The 14,177-nt window shown below is 40.5% G+C and overlaps 1 gene segment (V, D, J or C); it reads right to left on the bottom strand.

Annotated features, from left to right (window-relative positions):
* Positions 1–13,202: 13,202 nt before the first annotated feature.
* Positions 13,203–13,965, bottom strand: LOC109201834 (T cell receptor alpha variable 3-like). The segment is given in 2 exon segments: positions 13,203–13,628; positions 13,737–13,965. Coding segments are annotated over 2 exon segments (429 nt in total).
* Between the last annotated feature and the right edge of the window lie 212 nt (positions 13,966–14,177).

The raw sequence follows: 14,177 nt of genomic DNA, 5'->3' as shown, positions 1-14,177 counted from the left end.
TTCCCCCCGAACATTCAGATTAGTGCAAGCATAAATTCATTCATGATTCATAATTACAGTGAGAACATGTGGAGGCTCTGTTAGAGGGATAACATAGTGAGTTCAGTGCACTGATGTGACATTGTCCTGAAGGATTTAGTTATTCTTTATGGTTAAAGAAATTGCCCTAATTAATTCATATTTATTATAAATAATCCTAATTACACATCTTGCTTCCTTGTTTGTGTCCTGTGTCACTAAAAATACATTCTGTTTTAGTTTTATACATTGATTAATGACCTGCAGAATCTCCTTATCATATTAGGTGTCCATAATTGTCACTTAAAGTTGAACATTATGTTTATGATTAAGGAACTGACCTCACAGCCCATTGTTCCTTCAGTGGGCTGGTTTCAGTCATTATGCAAATGTCCTGTTTATAAGGTTTGGGGAAACCTGCAGTCAGCTGAGACTGAAGAAGTCACTTGGATGAGTGACGAAACGTTTCTCCCACAAAACGCTACGTCCAGATGAACAGATTCAACTTTTGGAGATTATGTTTTCTCCCTCTTGAAAGTGATTACATCCTTGCATTACATACTTTAGGTTCATTTTCTGCAGGCAGGTTTCTGAAAGAGAACAGGCAGATTTAGAATATAACATGCAGTGTTCTATAGATGGATGATAGGGGATGCATAAAAACACTTTATTTGTTATATTTATGATAAATGGATTTGAAAGTAGATAAAACACATTTGTGTCGGCCTTGGCTTATTAAAGTTCTTGTCTTTAAATGAACTTTGTCTGTGTGTGTTTCAGGTACTGCACTCTTAAAGACTGAATTGCAGCATTGCAGCCATGGGTCACTGTGAGCATCACAGGGAAGGTTGAAGCCGCCCACTACACCTGTATGGCCGGAGTTGTGGAGACCTGCAGCCATGTCGCTGCTCTTCTGTTTAATGTAGAAGCAACAGTGTTGATCTGTGGCACAAGGACTTTTACAGATGAACCTGCATACTGGGTTTTGCCTGGTAATATGACCAAGATACAGTCAGAGGTTGGCCATAAGATAGACTTCTCCTCTTCAGCTGCCCAAAAAAAGGCTCTTGATCAAAACATAAACAGACCATTCGTTGTGACAGGTAAAAGAAGCTGTCCTCAAAAAAGAAAAGTTCCACCTGCTACTGTGGAGGAGTTGGATCAACTGATGGGACAATATTTTTCCAAGCATAGTTCTGTTCTGAATAACCCATAATGTTTTAATTTAGGGGGCCATGTAAATACTTTGCATTTACTGAATATGTACTTACTAAGTACCACTGTTCAAAAGTTGAATAAAGAAACAAAGAAATGTTTGCCTATTTTTAATTAAAAGCACTTTGTAGAACATCAAATCAGTTACAATGTAGAATCAATGTTATGTATAGTTTACAAATGACAAAATGTTCACAAAAAATCATGACAGCATTTAAATAATATCACCCACTACTACCATTCTGTAATTTACTGTCTCTTTTGAAAACTTATCAGTACATAAACAGCACAAGACTTAAGAGTATTTAACAAGAGCATTTTTCCCTGGTTTTACTACCACACTGGGGCACATGTTCACCAAAACGCAGCAAACCTTTGCCATCTTATCCAGAAGGGTCAGCTTTTTACCCACACATGGATGAAGTAATCTGATTGGTATGGTGGTATGTAGCATGTAGTTTGAAACAGGGATTTTGTAGTGCCCCATGTGTAGTGTTGGAACCCAGTCAGGATTTGTTTCTTTCATTTCATAGGCTGGTTTGCTGCAATAATGCCAAATAATTAGCAATTCTATAAATAGAAGGTAGTTCTGCATGTTTGTTCTAAGTTTGTGCTGTGATCTCAGAGCGCATTGAAAATAAAACTAACAGGCTATAAAGAATAATATGAATTTATTTAGAACTTAGATGGTAGAGAACTGAATATCAGCTCGTCTCGCAGCTGCTATCCAGGCTAGACGCCTTCTTTTGGTAACATCCAACACATAAGCTCCCTCATGATGCTTCCAGGTGAGGAAACAATGAAAAGAGAGCCTGTTTTCAAGCTTATTCCTTTGCCGGTAGTGCAATGTAACATTACAACCGACCACACAGCAAGCATTTGTTTGGCCTGCTAATATGGCGCCTCGACCAAAAATCCTGGCTACGCCCCATCCCGTAAGATCACGCTCCAGAGTCCCATTAACGTACGGATCTAGAAAGAAGACGCTGCATTTTTAACTCTGAGGGAGATGGAGAATGAGCCTATTTCCAAAAAAAGTGGAGTGTGTTCCTTTAAGTACTATTTTGTATATATTGTCAAAAACTAAAGTGTACATAGCAGTTGTTGTATCTTGTTTACTGTATCACTGACAGATAATTTCAAAGTCAATGAACGCTACATTATAGTGAGATATTGTGTAATGTGAAATACTGTAAGCAAATGAATAAACAACCTAATTCGTGATAGACCTTTGACTCTGTTTTTTTTTTAATCCAACTGTTTTTTGCAGATGTGCATAAAACATGTTACTTTTAGTATTATTATCATTATTGCACTAAATACATTTTAAATAGAGGATACTTTGATATACATTCTACTGTAAGGTTGGAAATGTATTTTCTTCACCCTAAAATATGTTTTGAAATGTATTTTGGTTTGAAAGAAATATATTTTCAATTTCAAAAATATATTTTTTGGAGCATCACAAATACAAAATATATTTACCATATATTTGAAATATATTTTGGCCAGGAAAAATGTATTTTTTTACCGTATGGGTGTTATTGTGGTTCTGAATTGGTCGATGTCGTTCAATGTCCTCCATCAAGAGTGTCGCCAGACACCCGACGCAACCGACCATCGAGTATCCGGCAGTGTCAGGAGTTTTCCTGTATTGCAACTCAGGTCGGAATGAAAATGCTCAGACAGGTTTAACGTGTACACGGGTGAGACTCAGGGAGACTCGCACCCTGCAGTAAAAAAACAAAAAAAAACAAAAAACAAACAAACAAACAAAAAAACAACAACACACACACAGTCTTTTTATTCACAGAGCACATACAGGAAGAGATAAAATAGACCCGTGCTGCCTGCAGGCTTCCTGTGGAGTACAGAGTGTATGTAACTTCCCCATTTAGGAGTCTGCACAAAATGTGACTTACCTATTTAAGCTTAATACTGAAAGAGCAAACATATTTAGATAAAGAAACGTACTTTTAAGCACAACATAATAAAAATCCCAAAATTCTAAAAAATCTCTTAACAGGCAGCAAATGTCTCCGCAGGACAGTTGGACTCTCCCAAGCCCAGGAAGATGTCGATTTGGTTACGGGACCAGTTGTTTAAATTCATAATTCTTTAGGTTTGTAGAGAACAAGACTGAGGGACTATACAGAAGACATGAGAAGCCAAGCAGGAAAGATAAGGGAGAGGGAGAAAAGTGCGACCGCCTCATAAAAAACACAATCATTCATCTTCCAACTGTATCTTTCTGTTCTGACTTTAGAGTCCTTGTTTGTTTACGGAGCCGTACTTTGGGAGTCATACTGTTGTGATACTGGGGAGAATAGGGTAATGTTTGATAGACTAAACCGTTACACACAAAACTTCAAAAACCTAAAGCGTGTGTGAGACTGCTAGCTGTGTGGTTCAGCAATAAACTTATCTACAATGTGTTAGTAAAGAGTGACTTCTGGCTTGTTAAGCAACGGTTTAACAAATTTTACTGCAAACTATAAAAGGAATCTGGATTTAAATAGAACGCAGTAGTGTTTGATGTAAGTGCAGGAAACACTAGTATGAGGTGTCTATGGAACAAATCTCCTTCAGCGTTCACAATGACCAAAGTGAGGACTACAAGCATTTCTCTCAGTCAGCTGATTGTGTTTAGGGAAAAAGCAGCTAAATACACTGAGACTGCTCCACATTGTTAGTGAGTCAACTCTGGATGTCTGTAGATTTTGTCAAACTTGGAGTGAACAAAAGCAGAAAAACAGTAAAAGATGCAGACGGTGAAAGTCTGGTTTATTTCATGGATACAATGAAACATTTTACAGTCCACAGAGCAAAGTAGCATACATGATAAATAGATATTATGACATAACACGGACAGTGAGAAGTAAAACTCATCGTCCTACCAGATGTTATATTCTTTAAAAATAACCCAGTGAAATACGAGTTTAGTGTTTTAAGTCATCTATTAAAACATGAGTCAACACTTTCTCCCAGCAGCATTACTGAAGTGACACTTTAACAATGCTTCATATCACAGCCTTTATGATGATAAAACATGTTCTCTCATTAGCAGATGTCTGCGCTGTCACTTGTCATGAAAATGTCCAGAGCCAGGGTTCAAGCTTCCTCTTCAATTACCATTGATCATTATTAGGGCCCACAAAAGATTTGTCACATTATCCCCATGACTGACTGACTCACAGCCACATGAAATTCATTCCAATTTTTTGCCTTTGCTTCAATTAAGATGTGTCTTTAAATCTACGATACCTTTCTTGATCAGAAAGTTTACTGACACAGTAAAGAAGTAGCTAGGGAACTCAGTAAGTATGAGCAGCAATAGATCAGGGACACTTTCTCAAACAAAGAGGAGTTCATCATCTGCAGTTCGTGAAAAAAAAAAGTGCCACATTAAAAAACAAATCAGCAGATCCGCGCAGACTATAACAGACTCTTTTCAGCTATAGAGGTAGAGATACGCTTCATTATCAACATATAGTTCAGAGGCTTGCATTAGAGGGGCATCTTTTATTTAATATGGGTATACCATTGTGAATTTTGCTATATAAATATGCTCAAGAGTCTATCATATGTTTGACATTCAGCTAAAAATTGAAAATATATATTTTTAAATCAGTAACTTAATTACTGATTTAGAGGAAATGTTTTTGGACAACAAATGAGTCACATTTTAAACATAGTTTGAATAACCAGCGCTGACAGACAGACATTTATGAAGCGCCGGCTATAACACACACATGCTTACCCTGTGAAAGGACCGCGGATGTGTGAGGTAGTCAGACTCAAACATCAAGGAAGGTGGTAGGGAAGCAGACTAGGCAGACATTTCTGATTTCCAGAGATGATCAATTTATTTACAGTGAACTTAATTTAATGTATAATGTTAAGGTTCAATGTTGAGAGAGGAATCCAGAAATAACCACCACTGATCCGGCCGGTGCAATTAGACGGCATTTTAATGAACACATGTGGAGTCCGAACACTGTGCAGATTTCAGCGTCGAACTAACTTATAATAGTCAGACAAAGGCTTTATAGGGTTGGGGGTGATACTGCTCCCCCCCCCCTCAGACACAATACAACATACGTCAATCCAAAACCACAAATGTTCTGTTGACAACTTTTAACATAGTTTTAAAAAAGAACATTGTCTTCGGCTCGATGCTTCCCCTCAGCTCGTCTTCGCTGTCGCTTATCTCTGGGACATCTGGTGTACTTCCTGGAACAGACTAACATGTACGCACCCCAACTTTGCAGTTACAGCAAAACATGATTAAACTCTTACCTATATAAATGAGTCTAATATGTGTGTATGTGTATGTCAGCTTCTGCTGCCCTTTGTTTCACCTCTCAGCTCCCCAGCCAGACCTTGTAACCTTTCCACTAGACAGAAGGCCACAACTGAAACTATGTGTGTGTATGTCTGTACATACACGCTGCACCTTAATTGACCTCAACTTAAACAACCAGGCTAAGGCCATCCTGTGTGTGCCTATCTTGACTTATATGTAAAATGTATAAAACAAATGTTTCAATCTAATACAACTACTTAAAGCTTAATCAGAGATATTAATGCACAATAAAACACCCTGCTCTTGGCTTACACTCAGACTCTGTTTTCAGTTTCACTTTTGCAAAGCCTGGCGTTTCCTGTCAGCCTGCAACTCAGTCTCTCACCCACTGAAGACTTCAGTGTAAAAATATAAAAACATTCAAAAGCCTTTAAAATTATAGATTCACCTCAACAGTTTAAAGTGGTTCTTACTGGACCTGTAATAAAGACTAATATAATACCAATATATTTGAACATCTGAATGCATCTGCATGCAACATCACTATTAATAATGAAATGGTAATGATGATTATAAAAATATCCACAAAAATATCTTTCTCTTCCTGACAATAACTTAACAAAACTTCCCCCCAAATCCATTCAATTAACAAAACTCAACATAACATGGCTCTGGTAACACAGCTCACCTCTCCTCTCTCTTGAATCTGGTAGAGACTGGCTTTAAATAGGGCCATCAATTTCCCTCCAATTGCCCAGCCAGTACCACTCACTCAGACTGAGGGATCTAAAACTCTACACAGATGATCTAAAAACACAAAACCTCTTCATACTTCTAATATGCACATTTACACAACTAAATGGCAATATTAATGAAAAGAAAAACATTCAACAAATTCATTTAAACCTTAACACAAACTAAAGGAAGCATCTCTATGGAAAAAGAAACCCCTCCACTTGGTTTGACCTGCTGATGTCATGTGTGACATCATCAGGATTTTAAAATGAGGAAATGGTAGGCGGGCGTTTCCCCACACCTGACCCTCATGAAGACTGAAAAGACAAAGTAAGTATGAACAAATGACTTAATCTGTAACATAATAAAATATAAAGAAACATGTAACTGAGTATTTGCCTTAATTTGCAGAATGTTTGATTTGCCAGCAACAAAACGCTTACACAAACAAACCCGGGATAGTGAGTGCAGCAATGTTACTTGACAAATAGCAAATCATAGCAAATACATAGAAACAGAATGATGTGTACAATGTGCAAAAAAAAGGTAAACACATATGGTACAAATGGAGAGCATTTCAACTGCTCCTCCACTTTGTCACAGGATGTCTTGGAGCAGAGAAACACGCTGTATTGTTGCTTTTCTCTTATGCATAAGCAACGCCCGCCTGTCATAAACGCTCCGTGCGGGTAGCAAAGTCAGTTCCAACACATGTCCTGGCATCTTTCCACCAGCTGGCTGGTCTTTTCATGCTGGGATCTGCAGCACAACCTCGCACTGGTCACTGGGGCCCGGCAAAACTTGTAAGTCCTAGTTTGGGTCTTCACTGCTCGCAGAGAATTAACAATTAAAGAAAGTGATCCAACACGAAACTCAAATCAAACAGCGCAGTCGGAATTGTCCACGACCACGCTCAGTTTCACAAATAAACAAAAAGCTTGCACCAGCCATACTGTTCATAGACACAGGAGGGAAAACTGAAAACTTCCCAGAAACTGAAATTTTAATAAATTAATCACGCTAAATCCGCCTCTACGTCATTTTAGAAAGGTCCAGAGCCTTCATACATAGCATATGTGTGGGAGATAAATAATATGTAGCCATAGAATTAAACATCTACAGTTTAAAGAGACACACAGGTCAGTGTGTCTCTCGCTATTGTCCCTAAACATTAAGATCCATAAAAAAAATCAGTTTTATCAAAAGAGGACGCATGAAAGAAGCAAAGCTGGCAGTTCTGAAGAGCAGTGCACGCTCTCATTTCACAAGTTGGCCTACATTTTCCAGAAAAACAGAAAGACCACACAGTTACTGAATTAAGAAAAAAAGTTAAAACAAATCCAGCGAAGCTGCTTCTAACACAAACATTCATCTTTCAGATCAGTGTCTAAAAAGCACCATTAAGAACTTTGATCCTGCATTTACAACAGTAATTCCTGTTTGTATAAATTCACACTCAAAACCGAAACGCACACAGCGGTTGATAAACAAAATTAAATAATGTATTGCACATCTATGTTTTAAAGATGGCATCGAAAGTCAATGTGTATTTTGTCTAAGCAATTTGAAATTTAGACGGTCAAATACACAAACTAACGAAAATGTGCGTAGGTGTCAGGCTCAAGGAAAGAGTTTGCTGGCTGTTATCAACCTTTATGCCTCTTCCCCCATTCTCAAGACAGACAAAAAACACTTCATCTCCCCCACCTCTCGAGATACACGGCGTCATGAAGTCTGAAACAGTCAACAAAGCACTGTTGTTAAGACAATGTGGCAATGCATCACAGTTGGGAAGATGCAAATTCAGCTTAACTAACCCAAGAAAATCTGCTTTTAAAACACACGCAATTTGCTGTTTGAGGTTGACTGTCTAAAAACAGAGTCTTTCTATAGTGTTAGGATAAAAAGATAAAGTAATTCCACACTTGTATAAAATTCGCACAGAAATATCACTTCATAATTGATTGATTAAATTAAAAACCCTGGTTAAACATATATGAACTCAGAAATCACACGAACGAGCAAAAGTGCCTTGTACAGGGGTAGGCGCACGGGTACACGCATGCACATGAACCCGCACGGTGGGTGGGTGGGTGGGGGGCAACAAAAGTGCCTGTTTATTACTACTTTGGAGGCCCAAGTAGAGTGTGCAGAGAGAGTTGCAGTAGTCCAGTCAAGTGGTGATGAATGCATGAATAAGTTTTTCAAGGTCTTTCATCGGAAGATAGGGCTTCGCTTTGGGTATCTGATGTAACTGATAAAAACTGGTTTTAACCACTGTGGACACTTACTTCTCTAATTTGAAAGACCTATCCAAAAATTCTCAGGGGTTTCTTACATTGTGGGAGAGATGGCTAGCAAGAGGACCAACAGTATCAGTTAGCTGGCCCAAAGGGGTATGACTATCAAAACAATAGCTTTGGTTTTATTTTCATTCAGGGAGAGAAAATTATGTGATAACCAGACTTTGACATCATGAAGACAGTTAAGCAGTGGTTGCTGTGGGCAGAGACATCGAAATTCAGGGAAAAGTAAATTTGGATGTCAATGGCATAGCAGTGGCAGGAGATATTTTTTTTTTTTAAAATGGATCCCAAGGGCAGAATGTACAAGGAGAAAGAGTTGGACCCTAAACAGACCCCTGTGGGACACCACAGTAAATAGGGGCAGAAGAGGTAGAGTATTGCCCCATTGCAACGGAGAACGACCTCTCTGAGAGATATGATTTGAACGATGATAAAACTGTGCCTTTAAGACCAACTACATGTTCTAGCCTTGATAAATGAATGTTATGATCAGTGGGCTGGTTTCAGTCATTATGCAAATGTACTGTTTATAAGATTTGGGGAAACCTGCAGTCAGCTGAGACTGAAGAAGTCACTTGGATGAGTGATGAAACGTTTCTGCCACAAAACGCTACGTCCAGATGAACAGAATCAACTTTTGGAGAGTTATGATCAACCGTATCACAGGCAGAAGTCAAATCTATTAAAACTAAAACTACAGAGCAACCAACAGTTAAAAGGGCTATGGCCCTCCACACCCTCTAGCAGACCGTTACATGGGGAAACCTTTTGAATACAAGCGCGCTGATCCACACAGGTGTGCACATGGGTGTTCACTGTTCGTAGACATAAACTACACCTTTATTGGCTGCTATTTCAAAGCACATTGTGCGCTGTCGGTCCTGAATGCTGCACAACAACATTCAATATTTAGTATTTACTGCTGTTTACTCTTAGCTAGATTAATGCGATGGTGTTGTTTAGTATGTTGCTTTGGGTTTTTTTTTGTTGTTGCTTGTTTTCTCTTCTTTTTCTCTCAACAGTTGATCCAGAAATTTTTTTTTTCTTTGTCTTTGTAAGTGCCCTTTCTCACTGTCCCTCTTTCCTTCTGTTTTTCTTTTCCTTCCTCGCTTTCTTTCTCCCTTTCCTATCCCTCAGTCATGTCTGTCCCGTCTGTAACAACTGAAAATAAAATAAAATAAATAATAACAACAAAGGTCGATCAAATGGACCAATACGGCAAGGCCTCGATGATCCATTTGGCAAAATAAATCCATTGGGTATCCGTGTTGGTCTTCAGACAGCAATTCTTATGGCTAAAGAACCAAATGGGACAGGCAAAAAAAAAAAAAAAAAATATCATTAGCATCTAAAAGGGTCTGAAGTTGTTTAAGAACTATTTTTTTCCAGGATTCTGGACATCACATCACAAACACGGAGTCATTACACTACAAACTTAGCTTCCTAAGCTAGGAAACAGTCTCTAAAAACACGGGTGACAATATGTGCAGTTTGTTACACTTTTCTAGGACATTTACCTCACTTGTAGATAGCCATGCAAACCTTTGCAGCCTCTAACTCTCCGAAATAATCTAATAATGGATAGTCCCAGGCTTTTTAACCTTAGTAGGGGGTTTTCCTTTAAGAGGATCGCTGACCAGAGTATGGGGGTGCCTACTGGGGTCAGCGGGGGAGCTGACCCCAGGGAGGGGTCACTTGCCCCTCCCTTCCTTCCTCCCCATCTCCAGCTGCCTCCCTCTTCCCGCTCCACCACAATCACCCACACATGCAGGGCCTTGGGGTAGGGGTGTGTCACCAGGGTGCAGAGGAGACATCCCCCCCCTCTGTCCCCTTCTGGCTGCCTCTGCCTCAATTTTATCCCACAACTTAGACATTCACATTACTCACACTCTCATTACACATACATATAGGATCTTGGGGGTGGGCACGCTACACGGATTCCAATCACCATCAGGGTGTACACCTCACCCCTGGCGTCGCTGCCCACCTCTCAATTTTAAATACACGTAGACATTGAGGGCTAGCAGGAGGGGCTATGCGCTTACCTGCTGCTCTGGCAGGTAGCTCCATGCCCTCCTGGGTTTTAAATGCACCTTAGAACACACATACATCAACACTACATATGAGCGGGTGGAGGGAGGTTTGGAGTCTTCCTACACCCCCGTTCTCTGCGGCCTGCTGGAGCAGGGGGGCTGGGAGGAGGAGTTGGCCGTCCGACTGGGGTCTGGAATGTGGGGCCTCCCTGCTGCTGCGGAGTCAGGGCGGTCTGCTTCTCTCCACCGCAAAGAAAAGGGTAACACCACCTGGGTCTGGGCGCAGTTTCCCCCTCCAGGGGCAAGGGTACCTAGACCCGGGGCTTAGAGTACGCTTGGGGAGTGTGATTGTGTGTACAGTGTCTCTCTATGTCTGTCTCCACGTTGGGTGAGTGTTGAGAGCATGAGGGTGGGAATAGATGTTTGTATCTGTGTGTGCCTGTTTGTCTGTGTCTATATGTCAGGTTGGGTATCAGACCCCACCTCTCTGGGGACATCTCAGGCCCTCCAAGGTTTGGAGGCCTATCTCCCCCCACCACTTCCCCTGCCGGTGGTGGACGCCCTCAGACATCGGTGCGTTGGTGGTTCTTTGTGTCCGGGGGTGGGCGCCCAGGTACCCACCGGCTCACTCCTTGGCGGCTGCTTATCGGGGCCTGGAGCCTGGGCTCGCTCGGGCCACTTCGGGGATGGGGTGCCCTCGGCCTCTCGGCCCGGGGCTCGGTCACTCAGGCACAGCTGGCTGCCGGCGGAGCTCACGGGCAGTTTTGATCTCCTCCATACCTGCTTCATGCCCTGGAGGACGGGGCTGTGGCCCCCCACACCCTCTAGCAGATCATTACATGAAGGAACCTTTTAAATACAAGCGCGTTCATGCTCACAGGTGTACACACGGGTGCTCACACACACAAACTACACCCTTTTTGGCTCCTACCTCAAAGCACACTGTGCGCTGTCGATCTTACGTGCTGCACAATAATGTTTAATATTTAGTATTTACTGTCATATTCCCATAGATCATTGTGATGTTGTTTATTACTCTCGTTTTCTTCTGCTTGCTTTCTTCTTTCTTTCTCAACAGGTGATCGATATATGTATTTTTTGTCTGCTTATTCTGTTGGTTTTTGGTTTGTTGCCCTTTTTCCCCGTCCCTCTTCCCCGCTGTTTTTCTTTCCCTCTTTCTTTCTCCCCTTTCCTTCCCCCAGTCAAGTCTGTCCCATATTCAGCAAGTGAAAATAAAATAAACAATAAAAGGTGAATCAAATAGACCATTACGGCAAGGCTGGGATGGTCCATTTGGTAAAGTAAATCCGTTGGGCATCTTTCTTCGCCTTTAGACAATAATTCTGATGGCAAAAGAACCAAACGGGACAGGTTAAAAAAAAAATTAAAAAAAATAAAAGAGGATCGCTGACCCATCATTAATCTTGTGCCTCATCACATAAGCCGAGGTATGAAAAAGGAAAGAAACTTTCATTCTAAGCTGTTTGTACTTCATGACTGAGAACCTACACAGATGAAGTGTGGGAAAAACTCCACTTAAAGTAACATGCATAACATGTCTTTGGGTATTTTTATTGTCTAAAGTGCTTTAAGTAAAAATTTTTTATTTTACACTTTTTTGAACGTTCCTGCAGTTGGTTTGTGGTTGATGTGGATTTGCTGCTCATGTGAATCCTCCCACAGTGTTTCATTAGCAGCTGTAACCACAGTGACTCTGATAAAACAGGAATTAGCAGAATCCATCTGATATGAAGCTGTGCTTTGAATACCACTTCCCTCCTCTTTGAAGAGTAGTCAGATATCTGTGTTCAGGTTTTTGTACAGCCTCTTCTACACTTTGTATCACTGTGTTTCTAGAGCACAGTAGTAGAGAGCTGTGTCTGCCAGGGTTAGGGCTGTTATGGTCAGATTAGTTGTTGTATCTGACGTTTCTGATTTATATCGATCATCAGGAATATACTCTCTAGTCCATGATCTTGCTTGTTTCCAGAGTATAAACTGAGGAGCCTGAAGGTCAGAATGATGTCTGTACCAGTGAAGCTCAACACCATCTGCATCTGTCTCATAGCTACATGTGAGTTTGACAGATTTTCCTTCTGTTTCAGTGACTTCAGTTTGTTGAGGAGTGATTGAGTCTCCAGCTGTGAGTCCTGGAAGAGTAGAGAAAATGAAGCCATCAGACTAACATTATCCATGAGGCTGAGTATCTGTGAGTATTACTGTGTTTTTTTTAAACAGCTTTTACTGCTGATTTCTCTGAAGTTTCTCTGATTTCACACTTGAAATATTTTCTGTTTAATCATCACTCCAAACTTGAGCTCAAAGAAAATCCAAACTGGATCTGTAACGCTGTAAACATGTCTTTGAATTTCAGGTGTTCCTGTCAGAAACATACGTACCTACGAGAGCTGCAAAGATCCAAATCACAGCCAGTTTTTCCATTTTTCCAGAGGAGAAATGTTGGAAGTGATGTTCACTGGGAGTTAGCTGTGAGTGGTCTGATGTTCACAGCTGGAGTCAGACAGGTTTCTGTAGACAGGAGGAGGAGGAGGCTCACATCACATTAACTTCACCTGAAGCTCTTCATCACAGCTGTGTGATATGTGTTAGTCTGTATCCTAACAAAGGTGTGTGGCTCCCTCTAGTGGATGTTGTGGAGTATTCTGTTGTCTTTGCTCCAAAGGTTTTTGTACAGAGTTTTGGTGTTTCCTGTCACTGTGGGCCTCACAGCACAGTAGTACACAGCAGAGTCTGTCACTGCAGCAGAGGAAATTGTTATTTGTCTTCTGTCATCGAGCACTTTGAAAGACACTCTGGAGGATTCTCGTTTCATTAAATTCTTTGATCCCATGTGAGCGATCAGGAGCTCTGGTGCTTTTCCTGGATGTTGTCGATACCAGTAAAATTCATCGCTTTCATACGCTTGTTTGGAGTATCTGTAGGACAGAGTAACTGCGCTGCTTTCTAAACTGGACGTGTCTTCGTTGTCTGCAGTGAGTTCTTCACATCTGACTCCTAAAATGAGACAAATATGTTTTGTACAATGTCCCATTTTCTTCAGTGTAATCATATTTATCAATGACTAAAATATTTTTTAAATGTAAACATCACATAATAACGTACCTGTTAGAGAAGTCATCATCAGTAGAGAAATAAGATAACAGTCCAGTGGCAGCATGTTGGAAATCTTTAACCTTTGTGGTCTGTTAATGAAACGTGGAAGGTTTTCTCTCTTCTGTAGTTCAGTCACTCCTCCGTGCTCCTCCCTGAATCGCTGTTTCCTGTTTTATATATTTTTTCACTTCTTTCTTACACTTCCTGTTAGTGAACAGATAGAAGCACTTTAGCTTTCAGGCTGGATTCAGTGGGATGGATCACTTTTCCTGTTAGCAAATACATGAATAAATGTAAATGAAATGGAAACAGTTTTTCTTCCTTGTTATTTTTTCTGTAACTTTTTCACTGTGAAAACCAAAGACTGGCTGTCAGTGTAACCAATACGTCTACTCACCAAAGAATGAGTGAAGCAATATGGATAACAGCAGAGGACAATTTATTTAGGGT

Source organism: Oreochromis niloticus, linkage group LG18 (assembly GCF_001858045.2).
Source record: "Oreochromis niloticus isolate F11D_XX linkage group LG18, O_niloticus_UMD_NMBU, whole genome shotgun sequence".
Classification (NCBI taxonomy): Eukaryota; Metazoa; Chordata; class Actinopteri; order Cichliformes; family Cichlidae; genus Oreochromis; species Oreochromis niloticus.
This window is presented reverse-complemented; position numbering and strand designations above follow the sequence as displayed.